The sequence below is a fragment of the Leptomonas pyrrhocoris genome (genome assembly GCF_001293395.1).
Source record: "Leptomonas pyrrhocoris isolate H10 chromosome Unknown, whole genome shotgun sequence".
NCBI lineage: Eukaryota > Euglenozoa > Kinetoplastea > Trypanosomatida > Trypanosomatidae > Leptomonas > Leptomonas pyrrhocoris.
Genome location: NW_015438358.1, coordinates 1,720,230 through 1,744,686, shown reverse-complemented (window position 1 = coordinate 1,744,686; position 24,457 = coordinate 1,720,230). Strand labels below are relative to the sequence as shown.

The 24,457-nt window shown below is 55.9% G+C and overlaps 7 protein-coding genes across 9 annotated transcripts; all 7 read right to left on the bottom strand.

Moving 5' to 3' along the window:
* Positions 1 to 31: 31 nt before the first annotated feature.
* ABB37_01628 (hypothetical protein) lies at positions 32 to 1,693 on the bottom strand (the record flags this gene model as incomplete). Its single annotated transcript, XM_015798206.1, has 1 exon — positions 32 to 1,693. One exon carries the CDS (start codon positions 1,691 to 1,693, stop codon positions 32 to 34), a length of 1,662 nt encoding a protein of 553 aa, XP_015663726.1.
* Positions 1,694 to 2,105: 412 nt separating this feature from the next.
* On the bottom strand, positions 2,106 to 5,119 carry ABB37_01627 (hypothetical protein; the record flags this gene model as incomplete). Its single annotated transcript, XM_015798205.1, has 1 exon — positions 2,106 to 5,119. Exon 1 carries the CDS (start codon positions 4,701 to 4,703, stop codon positions 2,106 to 2,108), a length of 2,598 nt encoding a protein of 865 aa, XP_015663725.1. The 5' UTR covers positions 4,704 to 5,119.
* A 484-nt stretch (positions 5,120 to 5,603) lies between these two features.
* ABB37_01626 (hypothetical protein) lies at positions 5,604 to 9,156 on the bottom strand (the record flags this gene model as incomplete). Of its 2 annotated transcripts, none has more annotated exons than XM_015798203.1 (1): positions 5,604 to 9,156. In XM_015798203.1, the coding sequence occupies exon 1, from the start codon at positions 6,180 to 6,182 to the stop codon at positions 5,604 to 5,606; it is 579 nt and encodes a 192-aa protein (XP_015663723.1). In that variant the 5' UTR covers positions 6,183 to 9,156. The 2 variants fall into 2 exon arrangements, with proteins under 2 accessions (XP_015663723.1, XP_015663724.1); XM_015798204.1 differs by having other exon boundaries at positions 5,604 to 9,126.
* A 419-nt stretch (positions 9,157 to 9,575) lies between these two features.
* Positions 9,576 to 15,892, bottom strand: ABB37_01625 (putative Protein kinase; the record flags this gene model as incomplete). The annotated part of the gene is made up of 1 exon (XM_015798202.1): positions 9,576 to 15,892. Exon 1 carries the CDS (start codon positions 15,615 to 15,617, stop codon positions 9,576 to 9,578), a length of 6,042 nt encoding a protein of 2,013 aa, XP_015663722.1. The 5' UTR covers positions 15,618 to 15,892.
* A 1,026-nt stretch (positions 15,893 to 16,918) lies between these two features.
* ABB37_01624 (hypothetical protein) lies at positions 16,919 to 18,488 on the bottom strand (the record flags this gene model as incomplete). The annotated part of the gene is made up of 1 exon (XM_015798201.1): positions 16,919 to 18,488. The coding sequence occupies exon 1, from the start codon at positions 18,212 to 18,214 to the stop codon at positions 16,919 to 16,921; it is 1,296 nt and encodes a 431-aa protein (XP_015663721.1). The 5' UTR covers positions 18,215 to 18,488.
* Positions 18,489 to 19,005: 517 nt separating this feature from the next.
* Positions 19,006 to 21,837, bottom strand: ABB37_01623 (putative DNA topoisomerase III; the record flags this gene model as incomplete). 2 transcript variants are annotated; one of them, XM_015798199.1, is made up of 1 exon in its annotated part: positions 19,006 to 21,837. In XM_015798199.1, exon 1 carries the CDS (start codon positions 21,586 to 21,588, stop codon positions 19,006 to 19,008), a length of 2,583 nt encoding a protein of 860 aa, XP_015663719.1. In that variant the 5' UTR covers positions 21,589 to 21,837. The 2 variants fall into 2 exon arrangements, with proteins under 2 accessions (XP_015663719.1, XP_015663720.1); XM_015798200.1 differs by having other exon boundaries at positions 19,006 to 21,607.
* A 390-nt stretch (positions 21,838 to 22,227) lies between these two features.
* ABB37_01622 (ATPase-like protein) lies at positions 22,228 to 24,273 on the bottom strand (the record flags this gene model as incomplete). Its single annotated transcript, XM_015798198.1, has 1 exon — positions 22,228 to 24,273. Exon 1 carries the CDS (start codon positions 23,950 to 23,952, stop codon positions 22,228 to 22,230), a length of 1,725 nt encoding a protein of 574 aa, XP_015663718.1. The 5' UTR covers positions 23,953 to 24,273.
* Between the last annotated feature and the right edge of the window lie 184 nt (positions 24,274 to 24,457).

Sequence of the window (24,457 nt, the reverse complement as noted above, 5' to 3'; positions counted from 1 at the left end):
TGCAAGAACGATCTTCGCTTCATCATCCCCTTCAGCTCTTCAGCTGGCGATCAAAGCGGGCGACGTAGAAGCCGTTTGTGGCGTCTGTCACCGGGTCGCAGCGAATGGTGTACCGCAGCGGATGCTTATCTCCCTGCTTCTCCTTCCCACGCGTCTTCCATTCCTTGGGCATGATGTTGCTCAGCGTCCACCCACGCGCCTGCACGCGCTCGTCATCCAGCACCTGACGCACCACCTCCTCGTTCTCCGCCTCGTGCACGGAGCAGGTGGAGTACACCACGGTGCGGCAGCCGTCAAAGGAGAGAAGAGAGTGGGCCAGGAGTTTGCGTTGCAGCCGCGACAGCTTTTCCACACGCTCCTCCTGCATCGAGAAGTTGTTCTCTTGTGTTTCAGGGTTAATCGCACCGCTGCTCCCAGCTGCAGCAGCAGCTGCATCATCACCGTCATCACCGTCGTACTCCTTGGCGACCTCCTTTTCGGCATCATGGGTGCCCTTCTGCTCGTCTTTCGGATGGCGCGTGCGGTGGTGCTGAACGGCGACATCGACGCGCGTCATGACGCCGCTTGCGCTGCAGCTCGGGTCCAGCAAGATGGCTTCCGTTGCCGCGCGATCGTCCGAGGAGAGCAGGAAAAAGTCCGAGTTGACGACGTTGACGTAGTCCGCGGCGCCGAGAGTGCCAACGCGCTTCACCAGCAGCTCGGCACGTCGCTCATCGCGTTCCGTGGCCATAATCTTTACGTCGGGGGCACCGAGCGCGGCGAGTTGCGTTGTTTTGTTGCCCGGCGCTGCGCAGGCGTCTACGACGTACTCCGGCGGCTTGCGAGCAGCCGCCAGCTTCTCCCCTCCCTCCGCCTCGCCGCACATCACATCGACCGTGACAGCATCCAGCAGCACTGCAGCGGGAATGCAGGAGGCGCGATCTTGTAAGATCAGCTGGCCACTGCGAACAGCGGGGTGAGCGTGCAGATCGGTGCCAGGCGGGAAGACAAGCAATTGGGGCACAATGGGGTCTTGCGTAAACTCCGGTAGCGAGCGGTGCGGCTTGGAGGAGGCACGGTGAGGCGTACGCTTGCCTGTATCCTCACCGTTTTTGTTCGCCGCGGGTTCTGCCACAGCACCTTCGTCGCCGCCCTCATCGCGGGCTCGCTTGCGCGCCTCTGCCGAGCGGCGCAGACGGCTAACAAGCTCCTCCACGGATATCTTAAGCGTGTTCACACGTGCGTAGCGCGGAAGTCGCAGCGACCCTGTTGTTGCAGACGACGACGATGCGCCATCGTTGCCGTTCTTCTTGCTGTTGCTGCCGCCCCCCTCCTCCGGCTCCTCCCACTTTTCGTTGCTGCGCGGCGGGATGACGTGGTGCTTGTGGACCTGCCAGTACGCCTCGCGCAAGAACGAGGCCGACTGCGTCACTGCCCGGGCGGTGCTGTCGTTGTTCGTGTTGACGCCCTTGCCCAGCACCACGTCGTAGGCCATGCACAGAGCAAACTCACGGTTCGCCTGCGGGTAGTACTTGAAGAACTCGGCGTTCTCCAGCACGTCTTCCAGCAACTCGTAATGGCGCAGCGTTTCGCACACGACGGCGTAGGTTTGCTTCTTCTTCTGCATCTCCTTGCGGAGGCAGAGCGCCTTTGCGGTGCCGTTGCCCTCCCGCACAATCTTGATGATCTCCGCAGCCTGGCGGTACACGTCCATTTTACTTCCGGTGACTAGCAACTTCGAAGGGACTGAGAGGAGAGTTGGAGGACATTGGCATTTTTAAAAAAAGGAGATGAAAGAGGAAAGAAGACAACCGTTGAGCACGTATTCCAGCGCAAGGAGGTGGTGAAGAAAAAAAAAGGGGGGGGGCCATCAGTTCACTTCATTTCGCCACGGCATGCTCTGTCTTGCACCGCCGCTGCACACGCAGAGCTCGGATAGCAGGTGCGAGCTTCCTGATCCATCTCAGCAGAGCACGAGAAGCAGCTACTGTGCTATTTGGCTTTTCCTGACCAACCATTAAACTTTCGTCTCTAGTGCCTCTTTTGTTTTCTGTTGCGATCAACGCCGCATTCATGCACGTGGATTGCAGTTCACTGTATCAGCTCTGTCTCTGAATGAAGAAAAACTAAAAGTAATGCTGCCACACACGGAAGTCGACTTCGGCGTCCTTCTTCTTTGTCTCCTGTGAGACAGACATGCGGCGGCACGCTTTGAGCCAAGACGCATCCAGCAGAAAGCCAGACCTCAGCAGCCCATGTGAAGGCGTTGCTGCAGCTTGTCTAGTCGCGTGTTGCCAAGGGGGCGGTGAGCCGACACACAACGCGTTCAGCTGGTGCGCTAGCTGCTGTAGCTGATGCATCGTAAAGCGAGCACACTTCTCTTCCCTTTGGGTTTTGCCACCTTTTTGGTCCATTTCGGCGTCTGGCGTTACACACACCACCACTGTTTGCGTGCATCCAGACACGCGTAGCGCCTGCACCGTCGCAAAGCCGCGCGTCAGGAAATCACGCTCCAGGTTCGCGGCAGTAGGCAGCACGTGTGCGTTCACGAGCAGCACGCCTCCTGGTCGCAGCCGCCGTGCGCATAAATCGATAAGCCCGCCCTCGTGCATCATGTGCTCTCGATCGGGGTCGTAACAGTCGAGAAAGATCATGCTGTACTGCACCGGTGTGCAGCAAGCCACAGCAGGGACGGAAATTTGAGCACCTGAGTTGCTCCGCAGCTCACCATTCAGTAATTCTTTTGCTTTCTTCTGTGCTGCCGCCTTCAGAAAAGAGAAGGATGAAACACGTGAAGGGCCGGTTCGGGTTGCAGCAGCGTTTCGCTTCATGCCTTTCTTTGAGGAGTTGCGCGGCGCGCCAGACGGCGTCGAGAGAGGAGCTTTGGGACGCTCTCGGGATGCGCTGACGTGTGGGGCCTGACGAAGAAAGGCGTAGGCATCTTGCAGGAAGCAGAGGTATTCACCATGATGCTCCGTGCAAGGCGACGCAGAACGTCGTACCAGCGCCGGAGGACTCGCGTTGCCCGAAGCGGTTGCTTTCGCACATGTTGAAGAGGTCACTCCTTCACCCGGAACTGCCTGTTCTATATCCCAGCTTTGGTTTGCGGCGTCACCCAAAGCGTTCGTACAATTTGGAATTCTGTTGCCTTGACGAAGCGAGGCGAAGACAAGCGAGGATCCGCTCTCCTTATCGATCTGGTCAACCATCTCGCGCCACATGTTCGGCGACGTCATAAGAACACGCTGTGGTCGCATCCTTTCCGAGGTTGCTGTTGCTGCTCCCTTCGAACCGGTACCTTTTAAGCCAGTTGTCGACCTTTTGCCACCGTTCACTGGGCTGGAAGAGGCACCGCACGGGGGAAACTGGTGGTGCTCCTCGCACGCCTGCAGAACGGCGGGTTCCACTTCTACGGTGTGCAACGGCACGACAGACGGCAGCACCGCGTCCAGGCACGCGCCCAGCACATTGCCACCAAGCCCAAGAATGAGAACGGCGTCGTCTGCGGAGTGCGGCACTAAACTCTCCCAAAAAAACGGCTTCCCGATTCTCTTATCTGTTCGACCGTTGGGGTCTGTCGCCGTGCTTTCCTCACCTTCGTTTCGGCCCTCCATCAAAGTACGCCACATATCGGGTGTTGCGCGCCACGCCGCGAAGCACAACAGGCCGAAATGAATCATGTGGCGCGGGTAGCACTCCAGCGCCGTTGGCAGGCCGGGCTGCAAGACAGACTGGAGAGCAAACGAGGCCGGACGCACGTGTGTGACGGCGTCGTCGTTGGCAATGTGCAGGGAGTGAAGCGTGAAGTGTCCCGTGGTGTACGACGGCAGCTTCGATGTCTCGGCAGTAGCAGTTCTTCCCCGCTTCTCCACTTTACACCTGTTCACGTCCTCTCTTTCAACTTCAGCGGCGAAGGCACTCACACAGCGTGGAGCTGATGCGACAGTGTATGTGCGCCGACGCAGAAGAGGGCGCAAACCAAGAAAAAGGAGAGAACTCACTGCGCTGCCCGCGGGCTTTCCCCATTTTATGACGTACTTTCCGCTTTCCCCCGTGACAGCTGTTGCTGCCGTTTCTGATGCCGATAACGGCTGCATTGGACCCGCTTCGGAGTCAAAAAAACGATGCTGCTTCGGCACGCAGCTCACCTCCACAACGGATTCTGCCCACAGTACCACGTAGCCTTTCATTACATGACATGGATAGGTGGAAGTGACACGTGAGGTGCAGCGCTGGCACGTCACCGCGAAAGGAGCAGATGTGACGGCGGAGTTCACTGCAGAATCAGCTTGCGCGGAAGAAGATTGTGGGTATACTTGCGAGACGTCGGACTGCTTCTTCGACAGCAGTGCACCTGGCAGGCGGCCGTCACTTGGGTCAGTGTTGTCCATCGATCGGAGACCTTTTTGGAGCTCCTCCACGATGTTGGTGCGTCTCCGCTTTAGCGGCGGGCAAGCTCTCGGTGGGGACGTTGATGTGCGTGCGCATTGCCCAAGCGACGCTGTCTTCGTGTCGCCTTCTCCGCAAAAGGAATCTTTTACTTTCGCTTCCCATCTACGAGCTGTTCGTGGGTCCGGCGAAAACTCACGGTGTAAATACTCGCGACCCCCGTCGAGGCCGCCCCAGCACAGACGCCGGTACAACGCGGTGTCGGGAAAATAGGTGCGAATTTCGTTTTCAATGGCGCTGCTTGCCAGCTGCAGAAAGGCTGGCGACGCGGCCATCATGCGCAGTAGATCAGGACTGCTCAAACTGCCGCAGCAGTTGCTATTGTCGCTAGAGTGCCCACTGTCAGTGTGGGTCGTTTCCTCGATGATGATAGTCTTCAGTGAAAACCAGTGCAAAAACAGAAACGCTCTTTTTCGTCTTCCAGAAAAGGGGGACTAAGAAAGATGCTTTGTTCGTACTTTATGCTATGGATGTGCCGTGCGTTCTATGGAACGAAGATTGCGTATTGCTCTATGAATTGGTGTTTTGGTATGGGGGTTGGTACTTTATCTGTTTCTCTTGAGGGCTTCGTGGCGGCACAGAGGATAACAATCGCTTCCGTCTCCCCGAAAAAAACAAAAACGAAGCGGCCCAGCGTAGTTCGATACGCGCAGAAAGGCAGGCACCGTGTTCGGTCGAAAATGTCTTCGCTTCCGCACATATCCACACATGTGTCAACAGCAATAGTAACAACAAATAATAATAATGGGCAAAAGAAGGAGGATAGCAAGGGCACTGAGGATTAGCAAAGAAGGGAAAAAAAGAAAAGAGCACCATTACAACCTGTAAAAGCTCAATGAAGACAAACACCGTTTGCATCCAGGTCCAATCGCTTCACACTCCTTCATTTCGGGAAATCCAGCTCTGGCGTCCGGCAGATTGAGCGAGGGTTTTTGATGTCTTCGGGCGCATGAGTTCGAAACAGGGCACGTCGGGTTTACTTGCTCTCTTCGGCACACAAGCAAAAACGACCGAACGTCACTCTCCGCGTTGCCTTTGTTGTTCCCCTCAGGGGAGGGGGAGAGAAGTAAAGGTGAAAAGAAAAAGAACACGGCACGCACAATACACACATTTGATTTGGTTCAATTTCTGAAGGTGACACCGTCTCCGCTCGTCACCAGGAGAAGAGAGACGTCCTAATACAAAAACCAAGCCCGTAAAACTCCTTTTTCTTTTTTGATTGTTGCGTCCGGCGGCGAAGGGCGAGTTGCGTGCACAGAAAGAGGGGGACAGACACTGTCCCGTGGGCTACTCCAGATCAACGGCGGTGGAATCGGTTCTACGTGCAGTTTGAGCCGTCTCACGTGCTTCCGAGAAGAGGAGAGAATAGCATGCCTCAGAAACGAAAGAAACGATGTGGCAACAATATCAAATGGCTCTGTGCACACGCACAAAAAAGGACTGAATGCTACGGCGCCATGATCAGCTGGAAATACACACACTCCGTTCACGCACCAATGCGTGTGTCCTATAGCACCTCTCTGAAGCGCGTGAAGGGAGCAAATTCTGAGAGGCCCTACGGCCAACTGAAAAGAAAAAGAAAGTGAGGAGTAATAACGAAATGGGTTACAATGTGTATTCTTCACAACAATAAAATGCTCACACAAGAGACAGTTTTGTGCGAGTAGGAAGAAAAGTATATATATTAGCGAAGACATACATTCTGATAGAAAACCTTTCCGTTTGTTACGTAGATTGAACGTATTCGTTTCCATCGAAAAGATCGTAGAGGAGGAGGAGGAGAACCAGACACATCCACTAGCGTATTTTTGAGGATAAGAAAGCACCCAAGAATCATGGGGTGTTTGCCACTTATAACAAACGAAAAGAAAAGAGAAAAAAGAGAAAAGAGAAGGGAAGAATAAAGTAGAGCTGACGCAGGAACAGTAAAAAAAAAATGCTTCAAGCAAGAGAAACAAAAGTTAGGAACGGCCCCTCATTAGATCATAACATCAGCAAACAAACAAACAAGCAACGAGAAGGAAATAGAGAAGAAGAATGAGTCAAAACCTTTATGGATTGTATGAGGGAATCGAGGGAGAAAGAGGGAGTCATTCTGGGGAGTAGCATTGTTTCCGTGCCTGCGCATGCCGATTCAACCAACCGAAGAAAACAAACAAAAAATAACAAATATCCGCCTCATTGAATAATATGAAAAGAAGAGCAGGCATGAAAAGACGTAGCAAAGGTTCAAGAGACAGGAAGGAAGAGCGACAGAAGCACATCCAGTTGCACTGCCAAAAACACACCCAGCTTCCATGAAAGAAAGCCTTTGAAGATCATCATTCCACTGTAACAAACACCGGAAACAAAAAATAGATACTAGAGGCAGGATAACCATTAAGCTGCGCAGTCAGATTAGGGAGAAATGAAAAGGAATAAAGGTTACAAAAGAAAAAAGAAATCCAGGATACAAAACACTGACACACAAGCAGCAACAACAACAAAATACGATGAGAGAAAAAATTCGAGATGAACTCAATCTGCAATGGAACGGACAACAAATCCAGAAAAGAAGACAAGACCAAAAAAGCTGGTGAAGGTGTTGGGAAAAGTTATTCGATCAAATTCAAATGAAAATGGAGAAGTACTGTGAAACAACAAGGAAAAACTCTGCTTCTATTTTGCACTTGATGGCGTCACAGGGAAATAATTTTAAACAGAGCTACCTCTGTATATATAACGGGCGCGGCTTCCCTGTTCACATTCAAGCTTCTTCTCTTCCGTGCGCCTCGTACGAGCAAACTTGAGCGCTACTGTGCACTAAAATCCAACGTTAAGCCCCCGTCACTCCAGACAACAATCAAGAAGTGTGAGCTCACGCAAAAAGGAAGCAGAACACTACACAAACAACAATGAAAACAGAAGAAGTCGTTCAGAAAACGTTGATAACGGTCGGAAAATGCCAAGAAATAAACAAACACATGAATGCAACATCGAAACATAAATGTGAAAGCCACCGCATTTATGCTCTTTTGTTATTACCTGGCCTACGATCCACCTCAAACGGTACAAAACTGATGCAGTGCAAATAATCATTGCACAGAGTCCCCTGAAAAAAAAAACACGTTTTATTGTGAAATTCTGAGGTATCAAATACAAAACCACTCAAGCATATATATATGAAGCCGCCTAGCGCTATGAGGAAAAGAGGAAAGTCATTCCTATTTAAATAAAAGAAACGCATACAATCTGATGACGATGTTCGCCATTAACTCTGAAGCCCTTCTTATCTTTTATTTTCTGTTGAACAACACACACACAGGAGGGAACGACTGCGTTGCGCAATGGAGTTCGCCAAAAGTCTTCTTTTGGTACTTCCGTGCACACACACGCATATATACGCGAGCAGGAGAGGTCTCGCACAGGAGAGTACGTGGGGATGCCTTCCCACGACGTGGGCCGCACTCGCCAGACCCTTTTCGCAGCTGAGTACAGCAGCTTCTCCTTCGCTCCAGTCTTACCTCCTTTAAAGCTTGTTTTGGTGGCGCTCACGGGCACGCTTGGGTTTGCCGGGGTGATCCCGTTGTCGTGTCCCCGCCCCCTGCGTCGTTCCTGCCTTTCTGTTGTGAGCCGAACACGCGGCGCTGTGTGGTGTACTTCCGCGATTGCCGCCCGCCGCTGCGTCCGGCCGCGCCGCCACGAACTCCGCAAGACTCCCCAACCCGGTTCGTTTCATCGTTTTGGATCGGATGAGGGACACGACAGACGACGACGACGACGAAGACACGTTCGCCTCTGCAACAAGGTCATCGCCAAATGCAAAGCCGTAATCTAGGTTGTCCAACACAGGATCGTGGGTCGTGGGAGCGGGGTTTCTTCGGATGAGGATGCTGGTGCTGTTCCGCAGCGCCTTCAGGTCACGACAGGCGTTCTTTCGATGCATACTGCGAGCGCACAATGGGCACATTCGGCGCCCCAGTTCACCCGGTTGGCAATCGTAAAGAAGCGAGCTTTGAGAAAGAGGTGAAACGTTCAGAACGGCAGTTTTTCTGTCTTTCTCTCCCTTACGAGAGCACTTCGCGTGCGCCACGTCACTCTTGTCTGCGTCTGGTCGCGTCCTATTAATGCAAACCGAGGCGCCCATGGCTCCCTCGTTCGCACGATTTCTGAATACGTATGTGCCGTTCAACACAGCAAACGGTCTGTGAGAAAAGCAGAAGAAATAGAGAGCCGAAATGCAAAGGGTTGTGACCGTTGTATTTGTGTGCTCCGCGTGAATTCAACTACAAAGCAGAAAATGAGTTCTACGTGGAGGAAAAGATATCGATATGGATGTTTGCGAAGGGGAACTTTAAAAAGATAAGAAACCGTTGTTGAACAGAAAAGGGAAGTTTTTTCTCGTTCCCTTATTGCTTCAGCAGCTTTAATGAAAATGCCGCTGAAGACGAAGAAAGAGTGACGAATGCGTTCACTCTCACTGCCGCTTAAGGGTCGGGAAAAAACAAACAGTACGTATATATGTATATTTAAAAGAAAAATAATAGAGACAGCAATGGAAGGAAAGGAAACGCAGAATATTGCCTTCGAAGAAGAGCGAAATATTCGTATTCAAGCCGCGAACAGGTACAATTAGCTTGGCACTCTCCTTCAAAGTTGGTGGAAAAGGAAGAGAAGTAGAGGAAGCACCGTAAAAGGATGTCTTGGCGTAATAACGCTTAGAATGAGAGAACAGGATGAAAGTCAACTAGTGCATATGTTGGAGAACGTGGCGGGAAGTGTGGGGCGAGGGGAGGGAGAGCGAGTGAATGCAGAAAGAAAAAGAACGAGATGGGAGAGCGCACCACCTTCTTCACGTAGTCGATCTTCAGCCATTTATGTGCTTCTTACTTCAAAAGAAAAGGAAGCAGCACCGACCATCACTTTTTTCCAGGCAGGAAAACCCATTAAAAAATAAAAACCTGCGCGAACGCAATCACTTGAAACATAGTGCTGTTGTTCACTTATGTGTCAGCGTGTGTGTGCGGGTGTGTGTGTATGAAAAGACCTTTCTTTCCCATTGTAATTGAATAGGGTTTCTTTTCGCGAGATCTGGTAGTCCAACAAACGACGCCACCACGTGTACGGCGCCGTACCAAAAAGCGAAGCCTATAATGGAACAGACCGCGCTACTCCGCGTTGTTCCAGAGGATAAGCGATCCGTCGCGTGCGCCTGACAACAAATAGGAGTGTCCCACCATCGCATCTGACCACGACGCGGAAGGAGACGCGGATGTTTGGACGGCACACAGCGTCAAGATGGCATCCGACGAGTGGTGCGGCAGCGCATGTCGCGCTTCGCGAGGGCTTTCACGCACCGTCAGCCTGGCCAGGTGTTTTGCACCGTACTTCATACTTATTGTGCTCGCGCCGACACCGCCGCCGGGATCTGCGGTAGCAGCAGCCGGCGAGTTGAGTGACACCGTGTACCGCGGCGACGTGTAGGGAACGCACGTCATCGTGTGCGACGTCGTTGGGTGGTCGGTGGACCAGTGCCGTACGTAGCCATCCTCGGTGCCGGTGAACACGGTGCCTGTGGAAGGCTGGCAGAGCGTGCAGCGGATGCCACCTGCGCTGTCGCGGTCACACTGAAATGCCGGCCAGTACGCACCAAGACAATTGGACTGCAAGAGAAGGCGGTACACCGTCCCGCCGGTGGTGGCCAGGAGCACGCTCGGACCCGGCACCGCCGGCTCCCACGAAGAGGGCCGACAGTCCCGGCACAGCGACGACAGTGGATCCACGCAGGCGCACGTGATCGACAGCGCGGACGACGAGAGCGGTGAGGCATCCGATGACCGCATCACGGTGCGCTGGGCACACAGCTGGTAGCGGAGATCGAAGAGGCAGACGACACCGCCGTAGGTGCCCGCCACGATAGCGCCTGCTCTGTCGCCCATGTACAGCGGAAGGACGCAACTCGGTGCACCATCCAGCGGTTGAAGACGCGCACTCCACGCAGAGGCCGAAGCCGTGTGACACCCACCAATAACATCAGCATTCGTTGACGGGAAGTTCGCAGAGACCGTCGTCGATGTGCAACCGGCGCTACTGCCGCGGCATCGCGTGTCCACGACGTGCAATCCACCAGCCGCCGTCGTCACCAGCAGCGAGCACTGGTCCTGCAGAGCAAGCCCGGTCGGTGCACCTTCCCGGCCATCTCCCACCGCGGTCGACCACAACCATGAATTGCGCTCCACATCCAAGATGCGCACTTGGCCATCCGTACTGGCAAGAGCGACGGTGTTCGTTGTGGCGGGTACAGCAGCAGCAGCAGCAGCAGCAGCAGCAGTAGAAGCGCCGCCACTGTCGCAACGCAGCGGTGCCACATCCATCCACTGACTCGCCACGTACGAAAAGTCATGCGACACTGGGGCGCCGGCGGCAGCGGCAGCCGAGGTCGGTACTGGCACCCTCTCCACGAGGGTCAAATCACGTGTGTGCGTGCCGTTTGTGAGGGCAGCACCAACGCACCAAACCATCGCCTCCCCACGCGAGCCAGCTGTGACCAAGACACCGTTCGCAGAGGGAGCGGCAGCGGCGGTGTAGATAGCGCCCGTGTGGAGGCTGACGGCGCTGATGGGTGCCGCGATGGGACGGAGAGCCGAGTACCGCATCGTCTTCGTGTTGGCCGCAGCGGTAGATGTCGAAGCAGGCACGAGCAGCGTAGCGCTGGACGCCGAGGAGAAGCGTGGGGAGGCCGCCGTTGCTGTCGTTAACGCGAAGGCAGAAGGCGCTGAGGAGTAGGCCGCATCCCTACTACCTTTACTTGTGAGTACCGGTACGTCCGAGCGGCAGAGGGAGGAATGCGATGCTGCTAAGGTCCTCGGAAACGGACTGAGATCGACTACGTGCGGCGCTGCGGCGGAGTTGGCGCGGCTCTGCGGCAGAACAAGGGTCGTGGAGGCGGTTATCTGACGCGTACTGGCGGAGGTAGAGATGGCTAGAGAAGATGACTGCCCGTGCATCGTGGAGGTTGACGCGGCAGTTCTACCCCCCTCCTTTGATAGGCGCGCTGCCTCCCGAGCAGAGAGCGTGTAGGTGAGTGTTGAACTGTCTTCTGAGCTCACACATTCACCGGATAGTGCAGGGTCACTCGCCGGTGTTATTGCAGTGACTGCGGTGACTGGCGGTTGTGGTAGTGTGTGGAGAAGTGCAGGAGCGGAAGAAGGTGCGGTACTCGTTGTGGCCGACAGCACGGAAGGCAAGGCGTCGCGGTAGTCCACAAACGAACCCGGAGCGTTGGCATCACCTCTGCTACCGTCTGAAGCACCTCCTATAAATGAGTTGGAGGTGCAGGCATCGACGTGCTTATCAGTCATGAACGACCATTCTGTATCCGCCGTGAAATCTCCTGCTTCGTCTCCGCCTTCACGAACGCCGTTGAAAAAGTTTCCATATCGGCGCACGGACGCGGAGTGGTGACCCTTCCCACTGCCCGGTACCGCGAGTTCAGAACGAATGATGGACGCGGCAAAGCGGCGCAGCTGCGACAGCGGTACCGGATGTGTCAGCAGCGGTCGCACCGCGAACGCCAGATGCAGGGCGACGGCGCTTGGCGGATAACTCTGCGCTGCCGCCTCCACAACGCCGCACGCCGCCTCGCGCAACCACAGGCGGCCATCCATTAGAAACGGAAGGGTTTGGTGCACGAGCGCCATCGACTCCCCCAGCGGCAGTTTCTTGCTGCGTACTACCACAGCCAAACTGTCCAGAGTGGACTTGACGCACACATCGTCATCGTGACGAAGTCCCTCTTCGACAAACAAACGCAGCGTCTTTGCTTGCGGTTTTTGCAGCAGCGCGTGCAGCAAGATGGCCTGCGGAAAGAGTAAGCGCAACACGCGCAAGGGTGCGGTGAGGGCTGTGGTAAGCAGCGGAACCAGATCTTCTGAAACGCGCTCATCACCGAGGAAGGCAGCCACCGTGGACGACGTTTGCTGCGTCACGGCCGCCGCCACTGCCACGCAGGAGTGGTTGTACAGCACGTGCAGCATGTTCCAGCCGTTCGTGAGGAGGCAGCGTAGTTGAGAAAGGTATTGCCCCGCTCCTTCCGCACTGCTCCCTGACACACTTTGCCTTCGTTCACCGCGCCGCGCCGCTGCTCCGTCACTCGGTCCCGTCCCGCTGGACGCCTGCGCGTTGCTGTCCACCACCAAATCCTTGTCTTCCGTGAGGTGGGTCGCTTCGCCGTGTACTTCGACGTTTGCCTCACCACCGTCGACTTCCACAAGAGTAGCGCCGCTGCGCTGCTGAGGTGTAGGAGCCGGTGCAGCAGCAGCTTCCAACTCGTCTGCTGGAGGTATTTCGCTTGACTTCGCATTGCCTACTGCTGGCTGCAACACGTCACGTCGCGCCTCGTCGGTGTCCGCTGACTTCGAATCCTTTTGTTGTGCATGATTTGCGGGGTCGTGGGCGCAGTTCGCGACTGGAGTCGTGCTGGCACTTGCGTTTTGCGCGGCTGTCGAGTTGTCCTCCGCGTCGTATAAAACTTGTCGCCGCTCCGTCAAGAAACGGGTCAACAGAAGCAAGCGTGGAAGCTGGACGGCGATTTCCACCAGCACCGCCACTGACTCCTGTTCGCATTGGCGAAGGACATCGTAAAGGCATGGGAGCACCAGGTGTTCCATAAGGGCCCACTGCTCCTCATCAGGCGGGTGGCTAGCGTCCAGAGCTTCCGTCGGACAATTGAAGGCTTCTGCTGCACCTCCCGCCTCATGCAGAGAGGACTGCGCGGCTGTGAGTCGTCGAGCAACGGTTTCTGCGATACTACACAAGAGTCGAATGGCTACCAACCGAGTAGCCGATCCATACACATGCGCATCGTTGTTCACCACGTAGACAAGATGGGGCAGGACAAAATCAGTCACCGTGTTAAACGAGCAATACGCCACGCACTGCCGCAGACACAGCAGTCCACGGAACGTTGCCTCGTCGCTGGTTCTGGTGGAGTGGATGGACTGAAGGAGCAGCGGAAGCAGCACGCGAACAGCCGTTGCGCGCGGGTTGCGAGCGGCATCATCTTCAACGCCGCTCCGCATCGCTGAGGACGCAGATCTAGTAGTTTTGGGGCGTCGCCCTTCGCCTTCCGGTAGCTCGGCGTCCAATTTGGCACAGTGCTGCAGAATGCCTTCCAGTTGATTCTGAAAGAGCCGCAGGCGAAGATCCGGCGACTGCATGAGCAGACGCGGCCACGCCTCCTCGTACAAGTAGGCAAAGGAGGCTGGAAAGACGTGCTCCTCCAGCCCTCTCGCTAACAGCTCGCGAGCAGAGGGTCGATCCGCACTGGAGGAGCACAGCATCGATCGCAGAAGCGGCTGCAACGCGGGTGGCACACCAGACTCTCGCAGCAGCGGCAGAATGGTCTTCTCCCGCTGCTCCACGGAAGAAAGATGATGCAGATTGAGTACCTCCGACAGAGTGAACGGGTCCTCCTCTCTGTACAAGAACAACAGCACACAGGCGGTGGAGAAGACGTCCATGGCTGCGGTATGTCCGTCGAAGTTCACATTTCGCACGTTGTACGTCGCGTTGCCTGGCGTCTTGCTTTCCAGCGGTGGGGTTGGCAGAGGTTGGTCGCTGAACTTCTCCGGCGCGACGTAGCAGGCATGGCTCTCGTCGGTGTCGTAGTAGTAATCGAATAGCAAGGGGCTGTCTAGGGGAAGTCGCCACGGTTTGAACGGCGCCATGTCACACAGCACCACCACACCCGTGCTCTGCACCAGCACGTTGTTCGGCTTGATATCCCCGTGCGTGAGGCCGTACGTCTCGTGCAGGTGTGCAACGGCCCGCAAGATCTGAAATGCGACAAAGAGTTTCTCCTGCGCCGTCCACGCAGGCCGCGCTGCGAGGCGCTCGCGCACCGTGAAGGCGACGTACGGCCGCTGCAGCACGCAAAACCCATCACCTTCGTCGACGAGCGTGTACCACAGACAGTTTCGCGGCGTGGTGGGGGGAAGGGTGGAGTCGACGACGGAGAGCTGCTCCCGTGCGTTGGCCATCATCTGCCGCACACGGTTCAAGAAGTACGTCTGCCCAGGGTCGTCCGGCGTCCGCACAAAGACCTTTGTCACCACGTCCTGCATTATGTAGGATTGCGGCTGCGCCTGCAGGGTCGTGCTGCTGCTCGGATTGTTGCTCATGACAGCGCTGAGAGCAGACGGCATCGTCGTCGTCATGGCGGCTGTGAAAGCGCGTCGAGCTCCGTGGCCCACACCGGTGCCCGCCGCACCGCTTCGCACCGGTTCCGTCACTTGGAGAAGTTGACCGTCACACAAGGCCGGCGAGGTGACCGTGTTGTGTGTGGCACTGCTGCCGCCACGCAGGAGCAGCTGCACGTAGTTGCCGTAATTGCCACGCCACTCCCCCACCACGCCCGCGACCGTGGCATCGATGTCCGTGGAAGACGCAGTATTGCCTCTCGTGATAGAAGACGGGGAGGGGGAAAAGGGAGACGGCGACGGCTGCGGCGCAGTTGGGGAAGCTGCGATGGCATCGTCAGAGTGGGCATCGAAGCGGCGCGCGCTGCTGCGGGAGAAAGCGTGCGACGTCACTGTGCTGTCCCGACACCAGCGGTCCATCACCTCTCCGGGAGGGCAGCGATCTTGGGCTGCCTCGCTGACGAAATGAGACGGCGCAACACGCCACGGGCGAGCTGCGACGGGCAGACGTTGCCGCCAACGTGCCTGATGCCATGCCGCGCGTTCAACCGATGCGATGCGGGTCGTGGGCGCTGCAGCAGTGGCAGCCCAAGACCCTGCCATGAAGGTGGCAGCGGGTGCGTAAGGAAGACCCTCTCCGCCGCCACCGCGTGCAGTGTCTCTTGTTGGAGGAGTCACCGAAAGCGGGGAGCCAACAGATCCAGCAGATGGGTAGTAGAGGCTGTTGGGACGATACTCGGGCCGCCTACTCGATCCATCGGCCGAAAGAAAGTCCGTGGTGTAGCCGGGTGCATTGCCGCTGGACAACGGCGGTGGATGTGGCAAAAGGACAGAGGAGTTTGGGGCAGTGGCGCCGCCTGTCAGCGGAGTTGGAGAGAGAGGAGTGTAGCACAGGCAGTGGAAGGTGGCGAAGTAGTTTCGGCCCTCCGCGCCAAGAGGAGCAATAAGCTCCAGCTCAGAGGAGACGTTCGCGAGATCCACCGTCGAGGTGACCGCAAGTTGATTGCCCATCCTCTCCCGCTATTACCAGAGCTCCGATTGACAGCACTTGCCAGGAAAGTTATTGAAAAAAATTCCTGACGCTTTTTGGGGTGGTTTTATTGTAGAATGAAGAAAGAGAGGCAATGTCATGCAAAGCGTTATCGATCAAGCAGGCCGCTCTAAAGCGATAGCGGCAGCGATCAGTCAGGCCAGCGTGACAGCGCCAAAACGAAGCCCCTCAAAAAAAGAAGAGCGAGCGGCCAAAAGGGAAAAAGGGCTGTCTATCTCGACCAAACTGCGCCCCTGTTGTTGTAACGCGCAACCAAAGGAAAGATTCGAGTGAAGAAGTGTTCGTATCACGAGAAGGGAGAAGTTCATGCAAAAAGAAACAGAGAGAGCGTTTAGCATTGGCCTTCAACGAGCTCATAAGAAGACCATCGTTAACTGTTCTTGTTGAACAGCGCCACCTTGTTGGAAGCTGCGCAGGTACCACTGCTTGCTGGGCTCATAAGAATGATAGAGAGAGAGGGGACGTGCTGAAACAGCGCTGTACACGTATCTTGTTAAAGAAACGAGATCAGACGTAATGACAGCGTAAACTTCCATCGTTGTCGAATAGTCCCTTTGGAACGATCCAAAACTTTTCGTGGTGTATTCATGTAAGCGGTAAAAACCACTATGTCTTCATACGGTGACGCCATCGCATCAAGACGGTCACGCGTGCAAGGAAAGCCGCAACAAACAACAGACGACAAACAAAACCACGAGAGCAAGATATGAAGAAGAAAGAGAGCTAGAACGAAGCATAAAGTAGCACGTAGTTACATCTGGAGCACCAAGCGTGGCAGCAAACGAGAGAGAAACAAAACGACGACAACAATGCCAAATGCGTGGAGGGGGGGGGGGGGGCCGCTTGTCCCCTGGCAGGACTGGGGCGCGCAAACGCCGCCACCACACAAAAACGGAAAACTTCCATCAAAACATCCACCTCTCGAAACAGAGAAGCAGAACACTATCAACGATGCACGCACGTGACGCTAAAGGGGGAAAAAAAAAGAGGGATGAAATGCGAAAACAACAAAAAAAGACCACAATGATCAACATAGACACAGGCAGCAAAGCAACCGTCAACGAGGAAGGGAAAAAGGTGTTTCCTCTCATCCCGCATCGCTATTGCGCACCAACGCACAGGAACAATACATAACTCTACAGACAAAGGTAACGAAGGAGACAGAAAAGTGGAGAGAGAGAGAGCAGCCTCCATGCGCGAGATGCAATTGTTTAAAAGTTTCGCCCTTGACTTTTCACTATATTTCTCTTTTCTTGGTCACTCACTGCTCTGGAGAGTAGTACGGTTTTACCGTCTGCGGCTGCCACGCCATCGGATGGCCACCGTTGGGGCTCCCATTACTGCTGCCCGACTGCCCCCCAGCCCCCGCCACCGGCGCAGAGGCAAACAAGGAGAGAATCTCCTCCTTCGACCCCGCGTTGCGGCCACTCAGTGGGGTGTCGCCGGAGCCCTGAAAGAGATCGTCCGTGTTGTTGCGCGACGCCACGACGTTGAGCGGCGACTGCGGGGTGGCCGGCGAGGGGGCGCCGCTGGCGTGCGGGTTGCCGTTGGAGCCGCCGAAGTTGGAATCGAACCAGTCCGAGTTCGTCGCACTACTCGGCGACGGATGTGGCGAGACCGCATCGTTGCCGGCGCGGCCGCTGCTATTGTTTCGGTTGTGGTTGTGGTGGTGGGGGTTGGGACTGGTGCCCCACGCCGAGTTCGAGCGCGGCCCCACCCCGACACCGGCCGGGCACGAGCCGGAAAAGAGCTCTGCCACGGTGATGTTCGTGTTGTTCGCACTGCCGGCCGCGTTCGCCGAACTTTCTTTTTCAGCGGTGGGCGACGAGACCGGCGCACCCCACAACTCATCTAACGGCGGCTTCGCAGCGGGTTGTGTGTGTGTGGCGCGGCGAGGAGGGCCGCTCGTCTGTGGCAACGACGGCGACGTGCCGCTGCTGTTGCTGTTTGGTGGCTGAGCACCGGCGGCCGAGCTGCCCACTCCTTCAATCGGAGTCGCCATGAACTGGGCGTAGAGTTCTTCAAAGCGCGGGTGGTAGTAGATCTTCTTATCGTACTTGGAACGCAGGGCCCGCTCCAACACGGAGACCTCCGTGGAGCTCGTCACGCGGGCATTCGCTGGCATGTTATACTCGTACAACAGTCTCGCCCGGGAGTTGCCGATGTGCTCCATGACTTGAATCATCGACTCCCCCCAGGCATCCATGTTCGTCGACTTCACCTTGGAAATGTGTGTCCCCATCGAGCGGTGGATGCCGGCGCAGCGGAGGCAGAAGAAAATGCCCAGGTTTGTGCTGGCCCATCGAGGCTGCTTCGCGCCGCAGTCAAAGCACTCCTTGTTCTCCGGTCGCGCGAGGAGCACGTCAAAGCGCTGAAGCTGCTCGGTGGACACGCCGGACGAGCGAGAGGGGAAGGCTTCAGTGGCGCCAGCTCTTGCGGGGCGTGCCGTGTCGCCGTAGCCGATCGGATTACCATCGTTGGTGTATCGGTTCGCCATCGATGTGTTCCCGCTTCCCTTCGGCTCTGCTCCATGATGATGATGAAATCCGACCGGCATCGTACAGCAGCTTCTATCCCTCTGAAGCTGTGGGAAGTGTCACACGTCTAAAGAAAGAAGGGCCGATCCGTTGAGAACGTGGCGCTTTGCTTTGCAAGCGTGAATCTTTAAATGTATATATATATATATATATAAACCAAGTAGTGAAGATCACACAGGCGGGCAAATGCTTCGCTGAACGCACAAGCACGAACAGCAAAAGCAGTTTATTTCACTGTGTGGTGTGAGAATGCACGATTGACGTTGAGAGGTAAAAACTCGGCCTTGAGTTTCTTCAGCGCGGTAGAAAAAGCGTCATGGGGTGAAATCAAAAGAAACGGTGAAGCGGATGAAACGGCAAGAAAAATCGAAAAAAAAAGCGGCAGTACAAATGGCCAACAGCCGCTGCCTCTCTGCCTCTCGTCGTACAACTTCCACAGCTCAAAGGTACGCTCACCGCAACCCCTTAAGCCTCCGCGCTCAAGCACACCTCATTTAGGTAGACGTCATCCTTTGCGCTTCACGACATTCAACGTTGTGTCGGATATCGATACAACTCAGGAAGAAAAAAGCTTTTCATCGGGCACTTGATTAAAGGATGTACTTGTCGACGTTGCAGTGAACTGCAAAACACCACGTAAGAGCTTAAGAGATAAGATCCGAAATGAAAATAGATGAACTACGAAAACAACAAAGAAGATAGTGTGTGAGCCGCCGCACACGGCCAAAGAGGGGAGCGATCGCGTGAAACCCAAAACGCTCCGTTGCACCGCTTTTCTTTTGTTGTTGTTTTACATGTGCGTGCGTGCGACTTACCATCGATCGTCGCGGTTGCCACGGCCCCGTCCACGTCCCCGCCCGCGACCGCCACCACGGCCACCACGGCCGCCGGCCATGGCGCCGGGACGCCGGAAGTTGCCCAGCCGACCACGCACCTCCTCGCACAGCGCGCTAAGTCCTGGATTGCAGAAGATGCACCCCACGACGCGATCCTTCCTGTTGGGCAGCACGCTCTTGCCCTCTGGGAACATAATATCCAAGCAGTTCGCACCGCAATCCGGGCACTCCTCCGAGCTCACGTAGACGCGCTGCGCCGTCGGGGGTAGCAGGATCATCATCGGGCATTTGTTGCAGCAGACTTTCCATTTACCAGCCGTGCGAGGCACAAACGCCATGCTGCCCTTGCAGAAGGGGTCAATGCAGTCACAGACGTAGTTGGTGGCGAGAGAGTGCTCGCAGGTAGGGTGGCGGCACTCATCGCACGCCATGTGACGTGTGGCTATCGCATCATTGTTGCCGCCATACTGGCCACCCCTCCGTGGGTTCAGGTCCTCAAACGGTGGGTTGTTGTAGCAGTTCGGGCAGATAGGGAACGACTTGCCGCCTTCAATGTGGCAAATGACGAGCTCGAAGTTGTCGATGGGGCATTTAAAGTTGGAATACTGCTTGATCGCGCCGCCCTGGGGGAGGGCGAAGGTGACCTCGCAATAAGGGCAGTAGAGGCGTTGCGGGCGGGTGTCGATGTGTTTGAGGTACCGCATGCAGTTGCCGCAGCGGGTGATGGGCTTGCCGGACGCAGAGATGGCGGAGAAGGACGCGCCCATGAGCGCATCAAAAGTGTCGATGTGCTGTTTGAAGAACTTGAACTTGGCGAAGAAGAGGTCGAGCGAGTAGCTCAGCACGTCCTGCAGCTGCGCGCGTCCTTCGGCGATGTGGGTGACGTACTCTTCCACGCGGCTGCGCACCAGCGGCAGCACCAGCTCCGGGTCGATTGTCTTGATGCCGTGCACGAGCACAATGCCGAGTTTCGACGGTTTCATAATGCGTCCCGGCTGCACGCTGCAGTAGCCCCGCTCGACAATGTTATTGACGTGGGTGGAGATCGAGGCATCCGTGCCAATGCTGTTCTTCTCCATCAATCCAATCAGATCGGACTCCGTCAGGTAGGAAGGCGGCTGCGTTTGACCCGCCTGCAGCCGCACGTCCGACAGCTGGAACGCGTCCCCTCTGCTCACCCCGGTCGGCACCTTGTCGTCCTCCACGCGAGCATGTGGCATAATCTCCGTAAAGCCGGGGTCCTCGACGACCTTCCCGGAGATGCTGAAAACCTCGCCGCCCAACTCAATCGTAATCTTCGTCTTGATGAGTCTGCAGTCCGGGGAGACGGAGGCGATGAAGTGGCGGGTAATGTAATCGTAGATACGCCACTCATCCCCTGAGAGCTCGGCAGGGGTGGCACTGCGCATCGGGGTGATGGGCGGATGATCGCCGGCGTCCTTGCCCGCCTTGGGGCGCACGTGGCCGTCTTGCAGGAGCGCGGAGACGTAGGCGCCCCACATGGAGTGATTCTTCTGCAACGCCAGCGCACCGGCCAGGTTAAACGACGGCGGGTAGGCGGTCGACTCGGTCCGCGGGTACGAGATGTAGCCGCGGATGTACAGGTTTTCCGCAATGCTCATCACGTAGTGCGGGCCAATCCCGAGGGCCCTGCTGGCGATCTTCATGAGGTCGACGGTGTTCAGGCCGGTTGGGCGAGGACGGGTGTCGCTGCCCACGGCGACGTTTGTCACGGTGGCGACCTTGCCGTGCTTCGCCACCTTTTGCAACAGAAGTCGCCCCATCGTCTCGTCGAAGACGCGACCACGCTCCCAATCAAACTGGAGCAGTACACCGTTGCGCGACGCGACAGGCACGAGACGCCAGAAGTTCTCCGGCTTAAAGTTGAGAATCTCGTCATGGCGCTGCACGCAGAAACCGAGCGTGGGGGTCTGACACGGGCCGTAGCTGATCACGCTGGCGTCCAAGTCACCGTACTTGCCCTGGAAGTACTTGGTCTGAAAGCGGGTGAAGGCAACCCCCACCTTCAGGTCGAGTTCCTGGCGGCACGTCACGGCGTCGCTGATGTTCTTGTTCGGCTTGACGAGGTTGCGAAAGGCGTGGAAGATTTCATCGGCCGTGATGGCGGAGAAGTGGGCGCGGAAGATGCAGTTGTGGTTGTAGATTTGTCGGCGCACGACTTGCATCACCTCAAAGCAGATGTTCTCGCCCTCGCGGTCACAATCGAGCCATAGCACCAGCGTGTCGCAGCCCTGCGCCTCGTGCTCGAGATGGTGCGTGACCTTGCCGGAATTATCCTTCCACGTAATGGGAGCCGAAAAAAGCTCCTCTTCGTCCGTGCGATCCCAGTTTTGATGCTGCGAGGTAAAGTCGCAGGCGAAGACGTGTCCGGTGACGCTGGTCACCTTGAAGTACGCAGGCGCACCCATAAAGACGCTGTTGTACTCGTACACTGGCAGCGCGCGTGTGCGGCGGGCACAGCTGCCGTTGCTGAGAATCTGCGCGATGCTCTCCGCCAGCGACGGCTTCTCTGCCACCATCAACACCACGTGGCTCATTGCGACGTGTAAATAGACTGAGGTGTGTGTGTGTGTGTGCGTGAAGTAACCAAAATAAAGAATGGAGCAACGGAAACCAATTTGTTGTTCGTATTGTGGTGTTCGCTTTCTTTTTCCCCTTCTCTTTTGGCAAGCGGCACCGTTTACGCCCAGTTTCCGCTTCACCCTCTCTAACTGTGTCACACCGGCGTGAATCAAAGGGCTGTTCGGTCTCGCAGCGCAATTGTCTTACCGGAGCGCCAACGTTCTGAAAGAAGGCAAAGACACCGCAAGGAGAGAACAAGTGTGCCAGAGTAGTGCCAAGCATGGAGACAGCACATATACGTTTGCCACCTTCAGGAGACTCCACTCACCGAGAGAACAAAGTAATTAATGACCTTCAACAATAAAGGGATGCTTGATGTCATCGATAACTAAAAAATGGCTCCTATTGCCCGGGACACCTCTCTTACAGAGGGACGGTGTGTCGCACAACGTGCAAGTTGTGAAGGTCAACAAACAAGAAAGCCATATACGGTGCAGAACAAATGTAATTCATTTTCTTTTCGGGTAGCAGTGTGTATTGGGAAAAAAGCACCACTTGTTTCTGGGACAGCTTCATGACAGCAACAAAAACCAACTTCGCTAGTTCCGCGCCGCTCATTCGCTCGTCATCTGCTTTGATGGCGCCTCAGCTGCCGCCTGACGCGCGGCTTCAAATAAGGCTTCCAAGAACGCGGCAAGACCTACCGCCGACGAGTTCGCCGTGAGCTCGGCATGACCAGCACCTGAGCAGACGCACTTACCATAGGCGAGGAACGGCAGTTTCTTCAGCGTTCGACCGTTCAACCCCTCGCTGGCCATTGCAACATGGCGCAGCAGTGTCGTGACGGTGTACCGCGGACGAGGGCAGTCCGGAATATGTTGCCGCGATGACGCAATCGGCTTAGCCTCGTTGATAGAGCTCGCTGAATTGGCAATAAGGGACGCGTAGACGTCCGTTTGGCCATCACGCTCGCACATGTGCGACGGCATCGCCGCGCTCGCGGATAAAACGGCACCGCAGGCTTCTTCGTTCTGCATCTCTGAGTCACTACTCTCTTCCGGGTGAGCATCTGCCGCTGATAGGTGAACACCTCTACCGTCCTCTGCGCTGCTACCGGATATTTTTGTGCCCATCCCGTTAGCTTCGCTCACCGAGTTCTTTAATTCGAGGTCGACACCTATCCTCGTGGAAGTCGCGCCACCGTCGTCCGCGGCCGGGACCGCTACCAGCCCCTTCTCCAGCAGCTCCTGCACACTGCTTTGCAAAAGTACGCTTCTCGCGTGCAGCCCTGGTGGTCCGACGTAAACGCGCTTGTCCGCCCTGTCCAGCAGCGCCTCATCAATCGCGTCCGTCAGGTTGCTCGTGGAGAGCACCAAGATGTTCTCCCGGCGCTGCAGGCGATCGATCTGCGTGAGCAACGCGTTGACAACTCGAATTGAGTCGGACGGCTCGTTGCCTTTCATGGCAGATGCCCGCGCCGCCGCTAAGCTCTCCACCTCATCCATTACGCAGCACACAAGACAGTCAGAGTCATCTGCAATGCATTGAATGTGCTCAAATAACTGCAGCACCTGCTTCCCACTCTCGCTGAACCAGCGGCTGAAGAGACTGTGTGCGTTGATGTCCAACAGACAGGCGCGGGGGTAGCCGCTGTGCGAGAAGCGGATCGCCAGCTTTTGGGCCAGAGCGCGGCAAAGAGATGTCTTGCCTGTGCCTGGTGGGCCGTAGAAAAGGACAAGACGATTCCAGGAGATTAAATGAGGGTTGACGCCCGCACGTGCAAACCGCATGGCCGTGTCCACGTAACTCACGATGTCCCGCTTGAAGAGGATGGAAGCCTCCTCGCTATCTCCGTAGTACAGCGATTCCCACTGGCCTTCGAGAGAAGCGTGCGGCAGCGGTGTGACAGTAAAGGCGGGAGTGTCTTCTTCGTCATGGTCGCCCGAGAGAGCGTACGTTTTACCTGTTGCACTCCACACTGGACCAGCTGCAGCTGTTGCGGCCGTACTCTGTTCTCCATTCGATCGCGTTGCATCACCCTCTACCAGTTGATAGAGCCGCATGCGAAAGTCCACGTCGTCCACGTCCGCCCAGGTGCACTCGAGCGGAAAAGACACGTCACACACGCGCAATGAGAAAATGGTTTCAGTGAGCAAGGACGGTGCTTCGGTGAGGGAAACGAACGCTCCAGGCAAGAAAGGAGGGCGGTGGCCGTGCGCAAGGCGTCGACTCGCCTGCACGCGTACGTACGATCGTGCGAGAGTGCTCAGCTCGGCCCACTCCGATCGATTTGCCGTTGTGTTCACCTCCACCACCACGAGAAACTTGGAGGTTGTCATGTGCGACGTATAGTTTGGGTGACCAGAGAGGAGAAGGGGCGGGGGGGGGTTAAAAAAATGTGTCGTGTGCCTTCTGTGTCGATTACAATTGAAATTTCTTGCCGGCTTAGTTGTAGGAGAAGAAATGTACGCGTGATCTATTGTCTCTCTTTCTCAGTATATATATATATTTCTATTCGCGTGTGCAGGTGTAAAACACCTCTGAGAAATGAAATTTATGGTTGATATGGTTCCTTTCGTGTGCAGCGCTTTGCGCATCAAGAGAAACCAGCAGCAGAAGCAAGCAAAATAATAACGTGTTCTGTGAAAGCTGTGGTGTCTGGTGGAGAAGGAAGGAGGGACGGTGGGACCAAGGAAGCAGAAAGCGCAGATGCGTGAGAGAGAAGGTAAAAAAGGGGGCAACGCTGAAACCCATCTTCCACGCTGTGGAGCTGCGTTGGATCCTCTCATTTTTTTTTTAATCGCGAAATCTGCGCGTAGACGATTCTCTTTTTCTCAAAGAAAA